The sequence below is a fragment of the Octopus sinensis genome, linkage group LG1 (assembly GCF_006345805.1).
Source record: "Octopus sinensis linkage group LG1, ASM634580v1, whole genome shotgun sequence".
Classification (NCBI taxonomy): Eukaryota; Metazoa; Mollusca; class Cephalopoda; order Octopoda; family Octopodidae; genus Octopus; species Octopus sinensis.
Window position 1 is genome coordinate 209844947 of NC_042997.1, and position 24312 is coordinate 209869258.

Sequence of the window (24312 nt, forward strand, 5' to 3'; positions counted from 1 at the left end):
ATACATGTTTGTGTGTGTTTCGGTGTATTTGTTTTTTCCCACTTGGCAAGTGGTGTTGGTTTGCTAATTGTAACTTAACAACCTGGCAAAAAAGACTAATAAAACAAGTACCAGATATAAAAATCTAAAAGTATTGGGGTCAGTTTGTTTGATGAGAACATTTCAAGGCAGTGCCCCAGCATGGCTGCAGTCCAAGGACTGAAATAAGTACAATGATAAAAAGATAAATAGAAATAAAAATTATAATAAAATTGCACCAACAATATGCTAATGTCAAAAATTTGTAAACCTACTCTACCCATGTTGACAGGAAACAGGTGCTGTCAAAGGTCAGCAGCCATGACCTTCTGTAAAGTCTGATGAGGGTGGGCAAGAGAGGGCGCTAGTGTCAGATAGCAGTGGCTTGGACTGAATGTTTAATATAATTTTTTATTTGTTCCAGTTGTTAGATTGCGGTCATGCTGGGGCACCACATTAAAGCATGAGTTGGATGGTTTGACTGAGGACTGGCAATCCAGGAGGCTGCACCAGGCTCCAATCTGATCTGGTAGAGTTTCTACAGCTGGATGCCTTTCCTAACGCCAACCACTCTGAGAGTGTAGTGAGTGCTTCTTTATGTGCCACCAGCATGGGGGCCAGTCAGGTGGCACTGACATCGACAATGCTCAAATGGTACTTTTTACGTGCCACCAGCACTGGCATATATATATATATAATATATATATATATGTCCTGTTGTTTGCATTTGTATTGTGTACCACTTCTCTGCTTTTTTCCATCCTTGTTTTCATGTGCAATGGTGCTCTAAGCTTGCAAAAGATGATCTGGAACTCGACTGAGGAAAGAAAACTCCGAATGACCCGTCCTTGTTTTTTCTTGTATCATCTGACTGTCTGGATGTCTTGTTGTCACCTGTTGTATTCTTGTCCCATTTTTTGTATTCTTTTTGTATTCTTTGGTCACTTATATGTGAGAATAAATATATATATCTAAATTTTGTACAACTCCCTTATTCTTTCATTCTTTTAGTCCCTTTGTTCTTTCCACTCTCACATTTCTTGGTCTTCCCTTCATTCTCACCTTCCCTCCTCTTTCAGTTCACTCTGTCCCTTTTCTTTTTCTCTCCTCTTTCCCTAATTCTTCTATCCCTCTTCTTCTACCCCTCTCCTCTCCTCCCACCTGACCGGTGATCTGCCAAACCTGACCTTTCTTGTACCCTGAAAACATTCCCTGACATCTCATCGCTCTCATGATTGCCTTATTCCCAGCGACTCCCAGCGACCCTTATATGATGTGGGGTAGCCTTGTATCTCTGGACACCCGTGCTTGTCTCTATATCATTCTTCAGCCTCTCAACACCTGGCATAAACTCACCATCCGACCCTTTCCCCAGCATGGACAGCATACATTAAAGAATGATGAGATACAACTCACTGCCTTTGTCTTTACACATCCATCTCTCTCTCTCTCTCTCTCTCTCTCTCTTTATATATATATATAAATTAATAATATCAGGGTAATAAAGATTTTAGGATGCACTTCCTAAAGTCAACCACTCCAAGAGTGAAATGGGTGCCTTCTATGTATCACTGGCACAGGTGCCTTTTACATGACATGGCATTGGCCACAACTGCAATTTCCCTTGGCTTGATGTGTCTTCTCAAGCACAGCATTTTGACAAAGGTCTCAGTCACTTGTCATTGACTCCATGAGGCCCAACATTTGAAATTCATGCTCCATCACCTCAGCCCATGTTTTCCTGGGTCTACCTCTTCCACAGGTTCCCTCCAAGGTTAGAGTTCAGCACTTCTTCAGGCAGTTGTCCTTGTCCATATGCATCACATGACCATACCAAGGCAGCCTCTTATGCCCAGTTTTTCTCTCGAGATGCTTACACTCTCTTGTATATTAATACTAATGGTAAGACAACAAAAGAATGAAAGAGACCTCGATATTATGTAAATAGAGGAATTTATAGGCAACATAATTATGACAATTATTTTGTTGGCATAATAAGACTCCGAGTTTCGGATGTTGGGGCGGAAACCTGCTCCGGCATCTCGTCAGTTATCAAGGCAGAGCAGGTTTCTGCCTTGACACCTGAAACTCAGAGTCTTATTATGGCAACCAAATGATTGTCACATATTATATTACAGATACATATATATACTCTTTTACTCTTTTACTTGTTTCAGTCATTTGACTGCGGCCATGCCGGAGCACCACCTTCAGTCAAGCAAATCGACCATGGGACTTATTCTTTTGTAAGCCCAGTACTTATTCTATCGGTCTCTTTTGCCGAACCGCTAAGTGACGGGGACGTAAACACACCAGCATTGGTTGTTAAGCAATGCTAGGGGGACAAACACAGACACACAAACGCACATACATATATACATATATACAACAGGCTTCTTTCAGTTTCTGTCTACCAAATCCACTCACAAGGCTTTTGTCGGCCCGAGGCTATAGTAGAAGACACTTGCCCAAGGTGCCATGCAGTGGGACTGAACCCTGAACCATGTGGTTGGTAAGCAAGCTACTTACCACACAGCCACTCCTGCGCCTATATATATACATGTATATGTCTGGATGTATATAAATAAATGGCATGACAGGATTTGATTATTGGGCTCAACTTAAACAGCTGAAAGTCCATTCTCTGCAATGCTGCTGTGAGCAATACATTATTTGCACCATATGGAAAAAATTCCACCAATATTATCCAAATGATATCAGTATTATGTTTACAATTCACCCAATACTGGGCCCCTGTGCAATATGCCCCCTTCAAAGGTCAAGATCACATCACATAAGAACATTGCGACACAATTTCTTCACTGCAAATGGTCTTGCACTTTACAATATTATCCCAAAAGAAATTTAAGTAGAAAAAGACAAAAAAACCCCAGAACTTTCGAATGGCACCTGGACAAATTCTTCCAGGAAATACCAGATAAATCACCCACACCTGGATACGTCTCAACCAACAACTCTCTGCTTGAGTGGTCCATGGTGTCCCGAAATAATTAACTAAAAGCCTTTTTCCAGGTCCAATCTAAGTTACCTAAGTTACATATATATATATATAATATATATATATATATATATATATATATATATATAAATATGTCGGGACATATACATATATGTATATATAAAGATATATCTTTTATATATATATATACATATACAATGGGCTTCTTTCAGTTTCTGTCTACCAAATCCACTCACAAGGCTTTTGGTCGGCCTGAGGCTAAAGCAGAAGACACTTGCCCAAGGTGCCATACAGTGAGACTGAACCTGGAACCATGTGGTTGGGAAGCAAGCTACTTACCACACAGCCACGCCTGTGCCTGTAGATATATATCAATACAAATATAGAGATAATTGTATATAGATTTATTTGAATGTAAATCTTTAATAAAAATGGCTGCTGCATTTGTTAGTCTGTCTCACACACACAATGTCTACACACACGTTTTCACATATATAAATAAATGTAAAGATATATTTGGATAAACAAATATACATAGACAAATCTGCGTATAGATATAGTGATATTTATTAATATACCAGAATATGAATATAGGTATAAATGGAGATATAATGATATATATTGATATGAGATATCTGGTTATAAATATAGACATACACGTATATAGACACATCAGGTTATAAATGTAGAGCCATATTGCAACGTGATAAAATGGTTTACAGCTAAAGAAATGAGTGAGAAAGGCGACAAGTCTAATTATGATGATAATTTTAATTAGAAAGTGTCCTGTACTAATTATATTTCTGTCATCACAGAATTATTTCTGGTTGCAATCAGTGTGATGAAGAGTCTTGCCTACTCTTTCTCCTCCTCCTCTTCCTCTTGACCGGACATATTTTTCCACAGAAGACTGGAACAATCTCGCTTGATGTCAAGACAAGAAGACACACAGACACACACGCAAATGCACACACACACACATACATATAAATATATGTATATGATGGGCTTCTTTCAGTTTCCGTTCACCAAATTCACTCATAAGGCTTCGGGAAACCTGGGGCTGTAGTAGAAGACATTTGCCCCAGGGTGCTGTGCAGTAGGACTGAACTGAAAACCACATGGTTAGGAAGTAAGCTTCTTAACCACACAGCCACACATGCACAAACACATAATGAGTATTTCAGCAAAGTTAAACCATTTCTGTGGATCTTTGAATGGACAATCTTTCATATCATCGTTATCATTATTGCCATCGTTATCATCATCATCATCATCATCATCATCATCATCCTCATCCTTGTCATCTTATCCTCCACCTCCTCCTCATCATTTGTCATCATCTAACATCCATTCTCAGTACTGGCATACGTTGGCTGGCTTGGAAGGATCCAATGTGTCTAAAGACCTATACAGATATTAGATGATACATTATACTCTATATCATAATATCGAATTGTATTATATTATATCTATTATGTTCTGCTCTGTTGTAGGACTGCAAGGATTTTTCTCTTGGGGACAACAAAGTCTAGCAAAAGGTCCTTGCTGAAAACTTTGTTAAAGGATCAGTTTCAGGAGTCTGGTGCCGAAGGTGATGAAGGCGTTACACTGTGGCAATGGCATCCTTTCAAGAATCAACAAAATTGTAGGTCCTTTACGTTGTTATTTTTGTTGTTGAATGTTGTTGTTGTTAAGCCCTAGTTCAGATCTGAATGAGCAGACCTATGATCAGAAACATTCCAGCCTTGACCATCCCATCATGTTATTCCAGATGTAGCATAACCAAGACTGTTTTATTGTTTTTTTTGTACATTTCAGCCCCAAGGTTGTGGCCATGCTGGAGCAGCGCCTGTAAAAATATTTTTTAATATGCTGGACTGCCGTGACCAGGATTCAAACCTAGGTTACCACGGCCTCAATGTGGGGTCCTCACTACTGGATGATCACAACCTTCATTTGGTTTTAAATATTAGGTTGTAATATGAGGGAGACTTGGCTGCTATTTCTGATGTATGCAGGCATCTTTATATATATGTGTGCATGTGTATGTGTGTGTATCATCATCATCATTTAACGTCCTTTTTCCATGCTGGTATGGGTTGGATAATTTGACAGGAACAGACAAGCCAGAGGGCTCTGCCAGGTTCTATGTCTGTTTTGGCATGGTTTTTATAGCTAGATGCCCTTCTTAATGCCAACCACTTAATAGAGTTTACTGGGTGCTCACTTGTGAGTGGATTTGGAAGATGGAAACTGAAAGAAGCCTGTCCTATATATATATGTATATATACGTATTTGTGTGTCTGTGTTTGTCTCCCCCAATATTGCTTCATAGCCAATGTTGGTGTGTTTACGTCCCCCATAACTTAGCTGTTCAGCAAAAAGAGACTGACAGAATAAGTATACTAGGCTTACAAAGAATGAGTCCTGGGATCGATTTGTTTGACTAAAGGCGGTGCTCCAGCATGGTCGCAGTCAAATGACTGAAACAAGTAAAAGAATAAAAGAATTTCTTTTAGAGCAGTGAGTTGGTGGAAAGCCCAGAGCATCAGAAAAAATATCTTGGAGCATTTGCTTCAGGTCTGAAAGTCATGAGATCAATTCTGACCGAAGTCAAGAACCAGGGGTGATGTAAATCATATCACCAACTGCAAACCCCACCCAACCACAAATTCCAGGCCCTGTACCTGTGTTAGAAACAGTTATTGGTTAATACTTTACATGGTTTCTAACATTAGAGAGTAATATCTTTTCAGGTGATTTAGTGGAAAAATATATGACAGAAGATTTAAAAGACTCACAAATAGAAATTTGGGAACTCTCAGACAATCAGGTTGGTAGCTTTTGTTTCTCTAACACAAATATTTATGGAGTAAAGGTTATTTTCCAACATAACATAGCTGTCCTGGTTTAGGACAAATGTTGCTGTAATTTAGCCCCAGGAGACGTCATCTCCAGCTGGCTATATGACCCAATCTGTGTCCTTATATTTTTGAACAAGGGAATCTAGCACCCCCACTCAGCTCAAAGCAATATCTGTGTATCGCAATTTCCAGGTTATTTCCCTTCATCAGTACAGAATAATTGTTCAGCTAGAGGTGGTGCTGCCAAATTCCTGTTGAAAACTATACATTTCGAACAGGAATTTGGCAGCACCACCTCTAACTGAACAATTATTCTATGCTGATGAAGGGAAATAACCTGGAAATCGTGATACACAGATATTGTTTGAGCTGAGTGGGGGTGCTAGATTCCTTTGTTAAAAAAATGTAAGGATACAGATCGTGTTGTATAGCCAGCTGGAGACATTGTCTCCTGGGGCTAAATTACAGCAACATTCATCCTAAACCAGGACTGCCATGTTATGTTGGCAAATAATCTTTACTCCAAAGTACTGTTGCTGAATATCTCTCGTTGTAAGATTTACAAATAGTAATTTTCTAACAAATATTTATAGTCACTGACTTCTCTCTCCCATCCTACTCTCTCTCTCTCTATTTCTCTACTTATCACTCTTTCTCCCTCTTCCTTCCCCCCTCTCTTTATGTATCTCATTGTTTATGCATACAAACACACACACACACATCTCTGACTCTAGATATCTTTTTCTCTCTCACTTCCCCTCTGTTTTTCTCACTACACATTATCTCTGGCTTAATCCATCCATCCATCAATACATCATCCAATACTCACACACATGCATATATACAATCATATATAAATATATATAGATGTGTGTTTTCTCTCTCTCTCTCTCTCTCTCTCTCTCTCTCTCTATATATATATATATATATATATATATATATATATTATAGTGGGGTAGGCTAGTTTATGGGGTGACTGTGGGTTTCTCACACATAAGGGGTTTAGCTTTACGGCATATCTTCAGACCCCAAACACTGCTGGCCTGAGACTTCTTTAAAATCTCAGAGGTCCCAGGCCAGCAGTGTTTGGGGGTCTGAAGATACATCATAAAGTAAAACCTCTTATGAGTGAGAAACCCAGGACAACCCCATAAACCACTATAGTATTAACTGCTCTCTCCGGATTTATATATTTCTACAAACGATCCTAAATATATATATATATACACACACACACACGCATAATATATCTCAAGTTCTTTAATCACTGGTGTATTATTCTTTGCTGACCACCCCAACAGGTATTTCAGAAGGTCCACCCCATCTATTACACATCAACTGCCCTCTATGTAATCACCTGTCATTCACCAAAGCCCAACTGTAAATCTGTGGTCAACTTTATCAATACGATCCAATGTAAGGTAGGTAATGCTTTCATTGTACCTTAATTACACTTTATTTAGTTTCATTCTGCTCTCATTATATCTTAATTATTCTTTAACCCTTTAGCGTTCAGATTAACCCTTCTGAAACCACCTCTGGTTCTGTAGTACAAATGTATTGTTTTCAAAAATTCTGCATTAAAATCTTCCATCAAACCTTAGTCACAATTTATGTTCTTAACACTAGCTGAATGATAACTAATTTATTTTACTAAATTCTTTGTTATATTTAAAATTAATTGAAAGAAACACAGAGCATCTCAACAGAAATATGGTAACAAAAGGGTTAACAAATGATTAATTTAACCCTTTTCATACTGAGCTGGTTGAAACTGGCTCTGTCTTTATAGTACAATTATCTTGTTTCCATAAATTTTGAATTAAAATCTTCCACCAAACCTTAGTCACAATTTATGTTCCTAACACTAGCTTAATGATAACGAAGTTATTTTACTAAATTCTTTGTTCTATTTAAAGTAATTGAAAGAAACACAAAGCAAAATATATAATAGAGAAACAATTCTTAACCTTTTTGATACCAACATGGCTGACACCAGTTGCAGTACTGAATAGTAATGTTTATGTGCCAACAGAATGTGACAGTCACCTGTTTCAGTCATTAGACTGTGGCCATGCTGGAGTGCTGCCTCAAAGAACTTTTAATTGAATGAGTTAACCACAGTACTTACCTTCTTTTTTTCAAGCCTGGTACTTATTCTATCACTCTCTTTTGCTCAACTGCTAAGTTACAAGGGATGTAAATGGATGTAAACACACTAACACTGGCTATCAATCAGTGGTGGTGGGGGACAAACACACATATACAACAGGCTTCTTTCAGTTTCTATCTACCAAAATTCACTTACAAGGCTCTGGTTGGCCTGAGGCTATATTATAGTAGAAGAAACTTGCTCAAGGTGTCATGCAGTGGGACTGAACCCAGAACCATGTGGTTGGAAAGCAAACTTCTTACTGCCTCCTCACCCCTGCACCTATATTCCTGACAGACTGGCTCCTGTGCAGGTAGCCTTTTCAGCATGGTCGTTGCCAGAACCGCCTGACTGGCCCTCGTGCCGGTGGCACGTAAAAAGCACCCACTACACTCTCGGAGTGGTTGGTGTTAGGAAGGGCGTCCAGCTGTAGCAACATTGCCAGATCAGATTGGAGCCTGGTGCAGCTTACTGGCTTGCCAGTCCTCACTCAAACCATCCGACCGATGCCAGCATGGAAAGCAGACGTTAAACAATGATGATGATGATGATGATGAAATAATTTGTTTTCAAACATTTTTGTTAATTTCAGAATCCTGGCAGCAGTATATTAATTGTAATGATTGTAAGTGATATAAACGAGGAGGTGAAAGGGACTCGAACCTCCGTCCCTGACCAATACTTCCAATTCCTCTTGAACAGCATAATGGACAATGAGAAAAACCAACTGGACAGTCTGCAAGAGGAGATGGAACAAATTAGGTGAGACCTCTACTTAGACACTGATCATTGGTCAGATTAAGTAAGATAGCCACTGGTGGCCATCACTGGTCAGTTTTGGGTAAAATTTAGTGACTGGTCATTGTTGGTTCATTAATTAAAATAAATTATGTGTTGGTGTTCATAAAAAGCACCCAATACATTCTAGAAAGTGGTTGGAGTTAAAAAGGGCTTCCAACAGTCGAAAGCATGCCAAAACAGACAATTGGGGCCTGGTGCAACCCTCTGGTTTGCCAAATTCTGTTCAAATGTACAATCCATGCCAGCATGGCAAATGGATGTTAATTGATGATGATGACAGCAACAACGACGGCGATGATGATGATATGGATGCTGGAATAGATCAAAATCCCAGATCGTCAAGCAGGAAGTTCAATTGGTTATGACTAATATCATAAACTGACCAATCACATATATTAAATATACAACACCTGGCATTCCATTTATTTCCTTCTCTGATCAAGTTCAGAATTAAAATCTTGAATATAATCAGAGAAGGGAACAAGCGGAATACCAGACTTTTATATTAAGGGTTAGTTACCTATCTATGTTTGTTATCTATGATCACAGAAGGGACAGTTATCTACTCATGTTTATTAAAGGGTCACTCACCTACCTATGATTGCTAAAGGGTCAGTTTCCTACCTGTGTTTGTGAAGGAGTCAGTTACTTACCTGTGATTACAAACAGTCCCTGCATTATTAACCCTTTCGTTACCAACCCGACAGAAACCACCTCTGGCTCTGTAGCACAAATGACTTGTTTTCATAAGTTTTTAATTAAAATCTTCCACCAAACCTTAGTCACAATTTATGTTCCTAACACTAGTTTAATGACAACTAAGTTATTTTACTAAATTCTTTATTATATTTAAAATCAATTGAAAGAAACCTGACAGGGCATCTCAATAGAAATACAGTAACGAAAGGGTTAAGGTGTTCCAAAGGACCAGTTAGTAAGCTACATTTGTTTACTCTTTCATATTTTATGAAATCCCTTTTAACTTTACCAATTTCATGTTCCTTAGGTCCCTTGATGCAAATGAAGAAGCCACAGAGAAGATCAAGTTGTTAACCCAACTGCTACACACTCGGCCCAAGTTGCCAAAACAAGTCCACGTACTCAATTTTTCAACAAATCAGGTTTGTATGACTTTACTGTTTAGGCATGGGTGTGGGTGTTTAACAAGTCTGCTTCTCTCATCCATAGTTTTGTGCTCAGCTCTGATGTAAAGTCAGAATAAGCAATGCCATGTGAGTGACATTTGCACAGCTCTCAAAAGTACCTTGGATCGTAGGCTGACATGCCGTGCTTGAGGAAACCTAGTAAGTCAAGTACACCAAAACCAAAATCAAATGGAAATTGTAGTTGTGATCCCCATGCCAGTGACATGTAAAAAGCACCATCCAAACGTGGCCGATGCAAGCGCTGCCTCGACTGGCTTTCGTGCTGGTGGCACGTAAAAAGCACCATTTGAACATGGCTGATGCCAGTGCCACCTTGACTGGCTTTCGTGCTGGTGGCATGTAAAAAACACCAACCAATCGTGGTTGTTGCCAGCCTCTCTCTAGCTCCTGTGCCAGTGACACGTAAAAAGGCACCCACTACACACTCAGAGTGGTTGGCATTAGGAACGGCATGCAGCTGTAAAAACACTGCCAGACCAGATTGGAGCTTGGTGCAGCCTCCTGGCTTCCCAGACTCCAGTCTAACTGTCCAACCCATGCCAGCATGGAAAACGGATGTTAAATGATGATGATGATGAGAAACTGTATGAAGCCTGTTGTATGTTTATGTATGTATATATGTATGTATATGTATACATTTGCTGGGTCTTCTCAATCACAGCAGACCCCTGGAGATATGCTGTGACTGAGAAGACTCAGCAAGTAAATTGAGATCACAGCCGTAGCCTATACCAGTGTTGCATAAGCAGCCCACTTAAAAAAGTACCTTTGGATCATTGGGTGACACACCGTGCTTGAGGAGATATATTGGGTCAAGTAAAATCAAAATCAAAAATCAGATCAAATGGGAATTGTAGTTGTAGCCGATGTCTGACTGGCTCTTGTGCTGGTGGCACACAATAAGCACCATTCATGCATGGGTCATTGCCAGTTCCACCCGACTGGCTCCCCGTGCCAGTGACATGTAAAAACACCATCCGAATGTGGTCAAAGCCAGCCCCCTTACCCCGACTTACCCAGTACACTCACGGAGTGGTTGGCATTAGGAAGGGCATGCAGCTGTAGAAACTTTGCCAGATCGGATTGGAGCCTGGTGCAGCCATCTGGTTTGCCAGTCCTCAGTCAAACCATCCAACCCATGCCAGCAAGGAAAGTGGACGTTAAACGGTGATGATGATGATGATGATGATGCATGCATACAAGTATGTATGCACAAATGTATGTAATTATGTATGTATGTAGGTATGCCTGCATCTATGTATATGTGTCTGTGTATATGTGTGTGTGTGTGTGTGTGTGTATAAACGATGAGATGCAGAGGGAGAGTGAAAAGAGGGAGAAAAAGTGAGAGGTAGAGAAGTAGAGAGAGAGAGAGGGTAGGATGGGGGAGAGGGAAATAGGCAGCTGATAACGATGACAATGATGATAATGATAATCTTTCCTACTATAGGCACAAAGCCTGAAATTTGTGGGGAGGGGACTGGTCGATTACATTGATCCCAGTGTTCAACTGGTACTTAATTTATCAACCCTAAAAGTATAAAAGGGAAGTTGACCTCAGCCGAATTTGAACTCAGAACATAGCAATGGGCGAAATACTGCTAATCATTTCATCCAGCATGCTAACGATTCTGCCAGTTCACCCCACTAATGATGATAATGATAATGATGACAATGATGATGATGATTACGCTGATGATGATAAAGTCGATAGGGACAATGATGATGGTGATGAAAATAATACACTTCTTCCTCTTTATTTCGGAGTAAACTTATATTTTACAGTTACCATAGTAACATTCCAACCAATGATTCCTTCTCTTTCCTCCTCCTCATCTTTGCAGGGTTCTGACATCATACAGTCAGCTCTACTCCGTAACTGTATTGACCAAATGCGTGACGCCAAGTGGGAACATCAAAAGGAGCTGGACATTATAAGGGACAAGATTGTTGAGTTGAAGGAATCACAAACCATTTTAGCAACATGGTCCTCTCTTCAAGAGTATTTCTTCACTAAGATACAAACTACAAACCAAAAACTCTTTGAAAAACTGATGTCATTCCTCCACAAAACGGTAAGACATTTAAGTTTTGTTATTTTGTTGTGGAATAAGTGTGAGGTTATAGTTGTTGCTGTTGTCTCTTCTTCTTCTTCTTCTTCCAATCAGGGCTCATGCCATTAGCCACAAAGAATAATCTCTAATTCGAGCCTACTCTAAGCTACTAAGAATGCGTGTGGCAACTTCTAGGGTCTAAAAGTTTACCATACCATGGTGGGTTACACCATGGTTCCTCTGCTTTGTGGCAGAAGTAGGCAGAAAGAGTGAGAGAAAGTTGTGGTGAAAGAGTACAGCGGGTTTCCCCTGCCGAAGCCTCATGGTGCTTAGGTGTTTTTGCTCAATAAACACTCACAATGCCCGGTCTGGGAATCGAAACTGCATTCTTATGACAGCGAGTCTGCTGCCCTAACCACTGGGCCATTGCGCCTCCACTGTTGCTATTGTTCTGATTAACAGCTGTAGAAAAAAGGTGAGAAAATGGGAAGGCTGGCCAGAGAACAGGCAGGGCCTGTGGAACCATTTGCTGAGTTGCCCATTTCAGTCAGTCTGTGATGAGCACTGGTCACCTACATGACCTGTCTTGACTCATGAACTGAAGATTCCCAGCCAACTGTGAGTCGTTGCAGCTTTTCTCTTCATGAACTTCGACGACACATTGAAAGTGAGAACTTCTTGCCATGTTCAGCAACCTTCATGTGCACTTGAGGACCGCCACAAAGCATTGTTCCCATGTAGGGACTGTGTGCACATATCTGGATTGAAAGGGTTGGCCTTGTCTGTTCTCATTCAGGTTATTGGAGCACTGGATAGAATGCTTCATGGTAATTGTGTGACTCTTTGTGCTCTGAGCTGAAATCCTGCCAAAGTCAAATTATTTTTCGTTGTTGCAAGGTTGACAAAAAAACGACTGATCTAGGGTGGCTGATTGAGGGATTGTGAAAAGTTTGCATGGCATGTAAAAAGCACCATTCAAGTGTGGTCGATGCCAGTATAGCCTGACTGGCCTTCATGCCGGTGGCATGTAAAAAGCACCCACTACACTCTTGGAGTGATTGGCGTTACGAAGGGCATCCAACTGTAGAAACATTGCCAGATCACACTGGAGCCTGGTGCAACCACCTGGCTCTCCAGACCTCAGTCAATCTGTCCAACCCATGCCAGCATGAAAAACGGATGTTAAACAATGATGATGATGATGTATCAGCCCCAGTTTTTGCATTCCTAAAGGTGCAGGTATAGCTAAAGGTGCAAAGGATTTGGTCAATGGAAATTGAATGAAGCCCATTTAGATCATTATGAAACAGAAAATCTGAATCATAGGATCAGGGACTGTCCCACGGCTCTGTTTTGAATGCTAGCATGGGTTCGGCAGTTCTTATTTGAAGTTACTGTTCTTCCAAATTAGTCAAGGGTTCAAATCTTGCATGTACACTCTATTTTTTTTTTTTTTTGGTCAAGGCACTGGTCAAAGAAAAGAGCAGATAACATTTATAAGTCCAAGGAGAATGGTCAAATTGATCTGACATGTTATGCTTAGACAGCTCTATGTTAACAACTGCAAAGAAAACGTACATTCTTTTTGATGTTATTCATCTTCAGTGATGAGGCATGGCACAGTGGTTAGGGTATTCAGTTTATGGTCATAAGGCCATGAGTTCAATTCCCAGCAGTGTGTTATGTCCTTGAGCAAGACACTTTATTTCTCATTGCCCCAGTCCACTCAGCTGGCAACAATGAGTACTACTTGTGTTTCAAAGGGCCAGCCTTGTTACATTCCATGTCATGCTGAATCTTCCTAAGAACTACATTAAGTGTATGCCTGGCTGTGGAGCGCTCAGCCACTTGCTTGTTAATTTCACGAGCAGGCTGTTCTGTTGATTGGATCAACTGGAACACTCATCGTCATAACCGACGAAGAGCCAGTTGATCTTTAATTCCAGATGCTGAACAACTGTAATTTCTTAATTCTTTCTTCAGGGAGGTATTCTTGACCTACAGAAATGTGGATGGAACCAACTCGACCTTGATAACCATTTTATTTGTGTGAATCCCCTTGTATTCACAAAACTTCTATGTCGATTCCACATTGCAGAAGAAACCCAAGAATTTCGGTTAACGTCCAGTCACTTCTGGCCAGACAAACAAAACAAACCAAGTGTGGAGAGTTTGATCGAAGTCTTAGAAACGGTTCAAGTCCGTGGAATTATTCCTGAAACGTTGTTCCCAGTTTTGTGGCAAGAGTTCCCGACTTTGGATGAAAGTCAGGTGAAGCTTCTACTTCAGGTGTTTATCAGCCTGGGTATGTTGCTTCCGCTTCATTCCAGTCTACATTGTTCATCTTTAACAACATTATCGCTACCCACATATCCAACACTTTCACCCAAGAAATATTATTATGCGTCGGTCATTGATTGCTTCAATGACCTTCGACCTCAGCTCAACTGGACTCAAAAACCATTCCCAGGAGATTTACAGGTAAGAAGACTACACACACACACACACACACACATCATCATCATTATCCTTATCATTATTTAACATTCTTGTTCTCCGCTGGCATGGGTTGGATGATTTGACAGGATCCGACAAGCCAGAGAACACCACAGAGTTCCAATGTCTTCTTTGAAATGGTTTCTACAGCCAGATGCAATTTGATGAAGTTCTGTGGCTTGTTGGATCTTGTTAAACAATCCAACCCATACCAACATGGAACAAGGCTGTTAAATGATATATATATATATATATATATATTGATATAAAAGAAAAATATAAAGCAAAACCAAATCACTTGTAACATTCTATTCTTTCTAAACCAAATCATGTTAAATTAATAAAACCTAGTCATTCCCGACTACCGAAAAAATCCCTGATTACCTTCCCTGTCTGGAACTCCATATTTCACAACATAGCGAAGACATGTCATGATATAGGTAAAGAAATTTGAGAAATTTTAAAAGAAAATATGAAACCAGTTATTTCTCCAAAAACAATGTTACTATACACAAAATTTTATGACATTTTTCTAACATAACGATTTAAATATATTATTTAACCATATAACACAAGCCTTCTGTAGTTTTTTTCACTCTATTTTGTCTTTTATACATCCAACCACGTGCTTTCACATACCAACTCTCTCACCTATTTAAATTAAAACACACACACACAAGTATAGTGAAGTTTTCATAAAATTTCTGTTCCTGTATTGGTCTGCCATATTGACTTCCCAAACTCCGTACAAAAGGGTGTGGTCAACTGACCTTACTCCTCCAAATAGATTTGATCCCTGTGTCTGTTGTATGAAATATTGTCTCCTCCCTTCAGTCTGTTGATGGTACAGAGTTACGTCTCCCTCATGTCTTTATCCTGTGTCCTCATTTTTTAAGATTTAACTAGCCCTGTGACCCGGCAACACCGGGTCATAGTGCTAGTGCATGCATATACAGCTGCGTGCGTGCGCACATACACGCAAGTACTGTCCAAATCTCTGACCAATCACAAACAGCTAGCTGGCATTCAATTGGCGTATCAAGTTTCGGGCATTTTGATTGGGTTTTGTATAGAAAATTCACAAAAAAGTCACTTCTATTGATTTTTTAATGGCTTTGTGGGGTGGACATGTAAAGATGTGCACGGCCACCTTTGGACGGTTTTGAATGACCATAGAAAATGCGATCCCTCTAACTGAAAAATTGTGGATTTGTATAAAGGACACACACACAGACATTTTGCCGTTTATATATATAGATGATTTAGTCTAGAAGAAGGGGTTGTGATAAAGAAAGATCGTTGGGGTTGATTTTCATCTTAAACTGCAAAGAAAACAAGGATTGGAGGGGGGTTCCATTGGGTTGATGCTTCGGTAAGAAAGGGCTGAGTGTAGTGGGTAGGGGAACATAATATGAAAGCTGGGAGGAGAGATGAGTGAGCTGGGTGGAGAAGGAACACAATCATCAAGCTACAAAGAACAGAGGCCATTGTAGTAGCAGTTGAAAGACAAAGTGAGGTATCAGTGTAACTGTAGGTTCCAGAAGTAGACTCCATGCCAATCATTCTTTTTTTCTTATATTTGTTTCAGTCATTTGACTGCGGCCATGCTGGAGCACCGCCTTTAGTCGAACAAATCGACCCTAGGACACTTATTCTTTGTAAACCTAGGACTTATTTTATCAGTCTCTCTTTACCAAACCGCTAAGTTACGGGGACATAAACACACCAGCATCGGTTGTCAAGCGATGTTGGGGGGACAAACACAGATGTACAAACATATATATATACGATGGGCTTCTGTCAGTTTCCATCAACCAAATCCACTCACAAGGCTTTTGTCAGCCTGAGGTTATAGTAGAAGACCCTAACCCTAACTTGCCCAAGGTGCCACGCAGTGGGTCTGAACCCGTAACCATGTGGTTGGTAAGTAAGCTACTTACCACACAGCCACTCCTGTTTTATTTCTGTATCCGTTTAGCTTTCTGGCCACTTTCTCAAGTTCCTATCTCTACTGACCATTGTCCTTCCAGTGGCCTTGTTCTTATATCTTACTGACCAGAGATTTACCTCTCGAAAAAGCGGTTCTTCACTCCTGCTCCAGAGCGTCGGCTGCGGGGTCACTCCGAAAAGCTCTATCTGTGACGATTTCATCTCAATCGAAGGAGAGGAGCTTTCTCCGTCCAGGTTGTGGATCCGTGGAATAAGCTGCCGGACGAGATAGTGAAAATACCAACGACCGCTCGGTTCAAAGTCTCTCTTGACCAGAAATGGCCTGAACTCTTTGCATGAACACCCTCCCTGTACATAACTCCATGTCCCCCTACATGGCCTTGCTTTTTGCTTTTTGAGCCAAAAAATTAACTAACTAACTAACTATTGACCTTCAATGGATCTAATTTCCTTTTCAGATCAGCTGCTGGTTTCGTTTCATCTTGGGTGATCCGCCAGAGGGTCTGATGCAGCGACTGTTGTGTTGCTGTCACCAAGCCATACACAAACAGGCAACTTACCAACACTTATGGAAACACGGAGTGTTGATACGTGCTGGGGATGTGATGCTTTGTATAGAATACACATCGGGGAACATCAAACGCTTCCATATAACTGGTCGCATCAACACAGACTTCCAAGGAAGCGAAGCCACAGCTATCCAGATGACCTGGCTTAAAATGGCTCCTCTTATACTGGCAGCCATTTCCATGCTCAGCTCCTTCCATGGTTTGATGTATAGTACCTACCTGGTGCCATTAGGTAAATATTTCTATGAACCCATTGAGACGGCCACCAATTCCACTCACCAACACGTCTTCTCAACTGGAAGCTGTCTACAAGCATGGACTCACAAAAAACCTTTGATTATTGAAAGAGAAAGAATTCTAAAAGTTGATCATCTTTTGCCATTTGAAGGTAAGTTCTGGTTCATTCCAATGCTGTCCAAATGTTCTTTAACCCCGGGCTAACCTGGATCCAGCAGATCTATGATCAAAGACATTCCATTTCAGTCTTGGACTGTCATGGTCTTTTATTTTTTAATCTTTTACTTGTTTTAGTCATTAGACTGTGGCCATGCTGGGGCACCATCTTGAAGAATTTCCATTTGAAGGATTCAACTGCAGTATTTTTTGTGTTAAGCCTGGTACTTATTCTGTCAGTTTTCTTTGCTGAACCACTAAGTCACTGGGATGTAAACACACCAATACCAGTTGTCAAGCAATGGTGGAGGACAAACTCAAACACCCACCAACCCACATATATATATATGTATATATATGACAGGCCTCTTTCAGTTTCTTTCTACCAAATCTGTTCAGCTTTGGTTGGCCTGAGGCTGTAGCAGAAGATGCCTGCCCAAGCTGCCATGCAACGGGACGGAACTCAGAACCATGTGGTTGGGAAGCAAGCTTCTTACTGCACAGTGGCACCTGTGTCTATGTTACGACACATATAATTTATTACACGAGAAAATATCAACTTAGACACACAAGGTAGGAACCAGGTGAAATGAGTGAGTGGTTGGATAATATAGATACCAGCTAAGCACTATCCGAACATGGCCAATGCCAGCCCCCCCTGATTGGCTCCCATGCCAGTGGCATGTAAAAAGCACTATCCGAATGTGATCAATGCCAGGCTCGCCTGACTGGCTCCCCTGCCGGTGTCACGTAAAAAGCACCCACTACACTCTCGGAGTGGTTGGCGTTAGGAAGGGCATCCGGCTGTAGAAACATTGCCAGATCAGATTGGAGCCTGGTGCAGCCTCCCGGCTTCCCAGACCTCAGTCAAATCGTCCAACTCATGCCAGCATGGAAAACGGATGTTAAACGATGATGATGATGTGGGTAAGAGAGAAGACATGTAATGTGTTTGGTGGTGCAATTGAGAGATAAGTAATCTAGAAGGAGATGCGTGTTTTAATGAAGTGGAGCTGTTGGGCAGCTATCTTGATTTTTAGACAGCAGAACACAGTGTTTCTCAGCACCTTGCTACCTTGGCTAAAGCTTATTTTATTTCATTTTGAGATTTGGTTTGCAAGATTCTTTATGTGAGTTCGTATGTTGAAGCATATTCTGTTGTGTCTGGAGAGAGTCATTCTCTTTTGGTGCCTTAATAATTTAACACTCACTGGTAAAATTTTCACTTCTTTCTTTTTTTTTTATTATTTTTCTAAAATTTTTGTTGCATCTTGCAACCTTTTCAATAGAAGACCAATGGAAGAAGCAGCATGGTTAGATCCCAGAACGTCCGATATTATGGAAGAGATAAGATCATACTGTAAGGTAATAGATCTCTCCCACCCGAACTAGTCTGGGAAAAAGAAGCGAAGTTGATAGAATAAAATATCAGGTTAATTAATACTGGAGTTGATTTAATTGACGAACCACTTCAGACTAAATTTGTGATCTTGTGTCTATGTCAGAAACAAATATAATTCTGGATTCCAGCAGGGACATTCATGCATCTACTCTACAACAAAACACCTATATCTGTCCCCTCAATACCTTAAATCGTGCAATTGGCAGAAAGCCACAATCCCACAACACTACCCTCCACTCCCAGTTGAAGGGTTTTTGTCTTGCAAGGTACTTGGTGACCCTGTCAGTGCTGGGGCTACATAAAAAGTACCCTGTACACTCTGCGAAGTGGTCAGCATTAGGAAGGGCATCTGGTCATAGGAACCAGCCCAAAACAGACAGTGGAGCCAGGGACAGCTCCTGGCCTTGTCAGCTACTGCCAAACCATCCAACCCATACCAGCATGGAAATCGGATGTTAAATGATGATGATGATGATGTTTACGCTCTGACTTCAATCCTGTTCAGGACCACATTGCCTTTCCTCACACTGGATTTGATGAAGTATCAGTCAAGTACCAGAGCCCTTGGACATTAACATTTTCCCCTAAAATTGCAGGCTTTGTGGTGGTGGGGAGCAATGTAATTGACTCTCACCTTCTCACTAATAATTACTCGTCTTGCACCAAAATTCAAAGCAATTATCAAAATGGTAAATGTAATAACAAGAACATGGAAGACAAGATTAAAAAAGAGTTAAAAGTTGTAAATTGTATTAATATAACGTCTCCTCACCGCCACCATCAACATTTAACATCCATCTTTCAAGCTGGTATGGACTGGACGGTTTGGAAGGACTCAAGGTGCCATAGGATTGTATTGAGTGCCAGTGTCAGCTTTGGCATAGTTTCTATGGCTAGATACCCTTTCTAATGCCAACCACTTTACAGAGTGTACAGGGTGCTTTTTACATGGCACCAGCCCTTGTGATGTCATCAAATAACTCACAAAACAAAGAGAAAAGACCTTCAACCGGGTAGGGTTACAGCTTTGAGGAAGGTGTCTTTATGTCAGGAGTTGAGAGGATAAAATATGATAGAGGGATAGTCACAGGAAGTCTTCTATACTGAAGATAGATGGCTACCCTGTATTATATAAGGGTGGGTGGGAACAACTTGAAAGAAGCCAATGATAGTGGTGATGAGGTGTCAAAATGTAATTCAACTCCGAAATACATATTAGGGTATTGTTAGTGGAAATATAGAAATATTTACCGATTTCTTGTGATTCTCAGATTGATGTAGTTCTGATTCAATATTGAACTTTGCTTTCTTTTTCTTTGTTGTTTCTAGTACAAAAGCCTGTTGGTTCCATCTCTGTTATGATGGAATTCATCCTCTCCAAGAAGGAAGAAATCTGCTCACAGAGTGAAGAAAGTCCATTGATCGTTGATAACTACTTAGCTGCAAGATATTCCACTCAGGTGGCAGTTCCAAAGACCAAAAAGAAAGCGACGCTCCAAATAAAATGGAAATTAGACGAAGGAAATAGAAGTTCCCAAAGAACAAACAACAACATAGAGGGTGGAGGTTTGTCTGTAAAAGACAATGGTAAGAATTCTTGTACAGGTGTTGATAGTTCAAAGGGAACATTTCAGAACCTGAATGAAACCCAAACTGGGGTTTTGAATGAAAATGAAATTGATGGAAGAATAATGAATGGCCGAGTGATGAGTGAGGAGAATGAGAATTCTATAGCTGTGAGGATTGCTTCTAGTTTTGTGGCGAGCATAATGGTAATGGCTTTAGCACAACACCTTGTGGAGGAATCTTCAGTATCTGTGGGAAATATTGCTAAAATCACAGCTACCACTGCAACCGCAGTTCAGGCTGGTGACATCGATGCAGCCGTGAATGCAGTGTTTGATGTTGTAAATAAAGTTAACGACATGCTTGAGGTAAGACATTCTAGCCCCGACAATGAGGCCCCCCGCAAAAGTAAGTTTTGTATCCTAATGTAAAAACACAGAAAATAAATGAACTCACAAACACATTTGTTTTTAATCTTTTCATCGGAGGAGAACTTAGTGTCTATGACCTGTAACAGGGAACTCTAAGACTGGTGGAGGAGAGGGAAGGGGGGTAGTATCCTCAAACCATAGATCAAGCTCAAATACTAGCTGCAGATTAGACTCCACTTATGGCACCAAAAGTATTGTGGCGAAACGACAGGAGATATGGCTTAATTCTTATGATACCAAACGGATTTGGTCAAATTTCGACATACGATAGTTTAACATAATAACAAAGACATATATATAGATAGATATTTAGTCAACAGACTATATATATTATTCATAGAATACAGTATACATTTTTCTCTGAATAATATATAGTCTATTGACTAATTTTTCCTTCTCACTAGACCACTGGTAGCAAAGAATTTTTCTAAAATTTTTTTTGCTACCCTAAGATTTATTAATATCATCATCATCGTTTAACATCCGCTTTCCATGCTAGCATGGGTTGGACGGAGCATGGGTTGGACGATATACATACATATATATATATATATATATATATATGTGTGTATATATATATATATTGTTGCTATTACATTAAACTGTCATATGTCCAAATGTGTTTTTTTCAATATCTATTTTTGCTTGCAATAACCAGTTCATTTGGTCAAACTATCGTATCTCCAACTGCTTCAGGTGCCAAGAAATCAAAAATTGTCAAAATGTAGTACAACAGTTTTGCTATGGAATCATCATCATCATCGTTTAACGTCCGTGATGATGATGATGAATCCATAGCAAAACTGTTGTACTACATTTGTGAAACTATTTTTTCGTTTTCTGAAAAAGCAACGTGTTGGACTTACGACACTTCTGCATAAAAGCAACAATATATATATATATACATACACACACACACATATATGAATGTGTATGCTGATTTGTTCATGTGCATGCAAGTGCAAGTGCTGAGACATGTCTGTTACATGCATTCGGTATATGTGTGACTGTCCATCATCATCATCGTTTAACGTCCGTTCTCCATGCTAGCATGGGTTGGACGGTTCGACTGAGGTCTGGGAAGCCAGGAGGCTGCGCCAGGCTCCAGTCTAATCTGGCGGTGTTTCTACAGCTGGATGCCCTTCCTAACACCAACTGCTCCGTGAATGTTGTGGGTGCTTTTTATGTGCCACCGGCACAGGGGCCAGAAGGGGCTGGCAAACGGCCACAATCGGTTGGTGCTTTTTACGTGCCACCGACACGGACGCCAGTCGAGGCGGCGCTGGCATCAGGTTTTGTTATCCTTAAATCCTTAAAATGTTTTAGCCCGAAGGCTGCGGCCATGCTGGGCTAAATAAAATAAATAAATAAATAAATAAATAATAAATCAAATACAAGTAGAAAAATTTAATTTTCAGTTTTGAAATTCCATGATATTGAGGACGACAACAACAACAAGAAAAACATGCAGATAAATAAGAGCATGGAAGCGGTGGTGGATATGGCGGTGGCAATGTTTGTTACTGATGATAATGATGAGGACGATGATGATGATAGTGATGGTGGTTCTTGTAGTGGTGGTGGTGATGCTGCTGCTTATTATGATGATGATGGTGATGAAGGTGGTGATGGTGGTGGTGGTAGTTCTTGTAGTGATGATGATGTTGATGCTGATGATGCTTAATGTTCATGTCCAGATGACAACCAAACACACTGACATCATTGTTGGTCATAACTGCAGGACACTCCACCACTCCACTACTGACCACCACCACCAACAAGACATGAAACTTTCCCTTGTGCAGCCAATACAGTACTATCTCCTCATCTCCTACGTTTGGTCCGAGCACGTTTGCGTCGGTCAGGTCCACTGCTCGGTAGCTTGCTAAGCCGGCCAACACTCACACCTTGTCTCTTACTGGTCAACATGTGTTGCTCCACCAGTTCGGCCAGATGACCCTCTTGGGCCAGGAAGGACAGGAAAGTACAGATGAACTGGTCATAGCTGTGTGTCCGGCGACAGTCATCAATCTGAAAAGAGACAAAGAAGCAACAGTTTCAAAAAGTGGCAAGGAAGAGGTTTGCTTTTAGGAGGAAGAGGAGGAGGAGGAGGAAGAGGATCCACAGACTTTGGTCTTTTTAGCTCTGTCCATCTGTAGCCAACCTACGTCTCTCTTTATCTCTGTAGTGTTGTCTTTGGCTGTCCATTGTAGGTTGATACTCTTTACTCTTTTACCTCTTTCAGTCATTTGACTGCGGCCATGCTGGAGCACTGCCTTTAGTCGAGCAAATCGACCCTGGGACTTATTCTTTGTAAGCCTAGTACTTATTCTATCTATCTCTTTTGCCAAACTGCTAAGTTACCGGGATGTAAATGCACCAGCATCGGTTGTCAAGCGATATTGGGGGGACAAACACAGACACACAAACACATACATACATACATATATACAATGGGCTTCTTTCAGTTTCCGTCTACGAAATCCATTCACAAGGCTTTGGTTGGCCTGAGGCTATAGTAGAAGACACTTGCCCAAGGTGCCACGCAGTGGGACTGAACCTGGAACCATGTGGTTGGTAAGCAAGCTACTAACCACACAGCCACTCCTGCACCTATTGACTGTTCTGTTCAGAAATCTTTTCCCTGAACAAAATACCTTTGGAAAGTAAGGCAGTTGGCACTGTCCCCTGACCAGCCTGCTACTTGGAGCCTCTACACCAAGTACCAAATGGTGTACAAGAGTGCAAGGAGCATGGTCAATGATGGGGCTGCCCCACAGAAGCAGCTCACTCACTAGTCAACACCCAACCATTGTCTGATGGTACAGACTTTCCCCTTGGCCACAATAACTTTCAAGCTATTCATCTAGGGCTTGCCCGCTTTGTTGGTTATCCAATGTCCTGCTGCCTACATCTTCACTGTATCCCTGGCATGGGAGGTGAAGGAATTGCAAACACTTGCACAAGATACCACTCCAGTCTACAGCTGAAAGGGGCAACTTACTCTCATCTTTGTGGCCTGCCAATGTCGGTCGGGTGAAAATATAGGCTGAAATCTATTTTAGCAGTAGACGAGGGGGGGGGGTAAAACAGGTTTCAAATTTTGACACAAGGTCAACAATTTCGGCGGAGCAGGATGGGGGGGGGGGGACAGGGGGTGGTTGATTACACTGACCTTGGTGCTTCTACTTAAGTTATTGATCTCCAAAACGATGAAAGGCAAAGTCAACCTTGGAAGAATTTGAATTCAGAATGTAAGGACGAAATGCCTCCAAGCATTTTGCAAGGGTGCTGACGATTCTGTCAGCTCACTGCCTCAGATGGGAGTAGTATTAGTAGGAAGTGTGGAGATGGTGGAGAGAAAGACAATAATATGGAACCAGTATGAAAGTGAGGAGGATGGGAGGGAGAGAGAGAGAGAGAGAGATGATAAGTCGTATATAAATTCAACAACATATACACAAACC

General features: G+C 40.8%; 2 protein-coding genes across 3 annotated transcripts in view; one reads left to right on the forward strand and one right to left on the reverse strand.

Moving 5' to 3' along the window:
• Positions 1-20976, forward strand: part of LOC118766001 — a 22623-nt gene extending 1647 nt beyond the window's left edge. The window contains exons 2-10 of the mRNA XM_036509016.1: positions 4495-4646; positions 5758-5834; positions 7167-7286; positions 8610-8779; positions 9825-9939; positions 11829-12059; positions 14022-14519; positions 16943-17441; positions 20178-20976. Coding sequence (XP_036364909.1) covers positions 4495-4646; positions 5758-5834; positions 7167-7286; positions 8610-8779; positions 9825-9939; positions 11829-12059; positions 14022-14519; positions 16943-17441; positions 20178-20845 — 2530 coding nt within the window. The 3' untranslated portion in view covers positions 20846-20976. The remainder of the gene's footprint in view (positions 1-4494; positions 4647-5757; positions 5835-7166; positions 7287-8609; positions 8780-9824; positions 9940-11828; positions 12060-14021; positions 14520-16942; positions 17442-20177) is intronic.
• Positions 20977-22232: 1256 nt separating this feature from the next.
• The window catches only part of LOC115217036 (ubiquitin carboxyl-terminal hydrolase calypso), a 41190-nt gene continuing 39110 nt past the window's right edge, over positions 22233-24312 (reverse strand). For both annotated transcript variants that reach the window (XM_029786603.2, XM_029786594.2), the window contains one exon: positions 22233-22876. In XM_029786603.2, the coding sequence (XP_029642463.1) occupies positions 22670-22876 (207 nt within the window). In that variant the 3' untranslated portion in view covers positions 22233-22669. The remainder of the gene's footprint in view (positions 22877-24312) is intronic.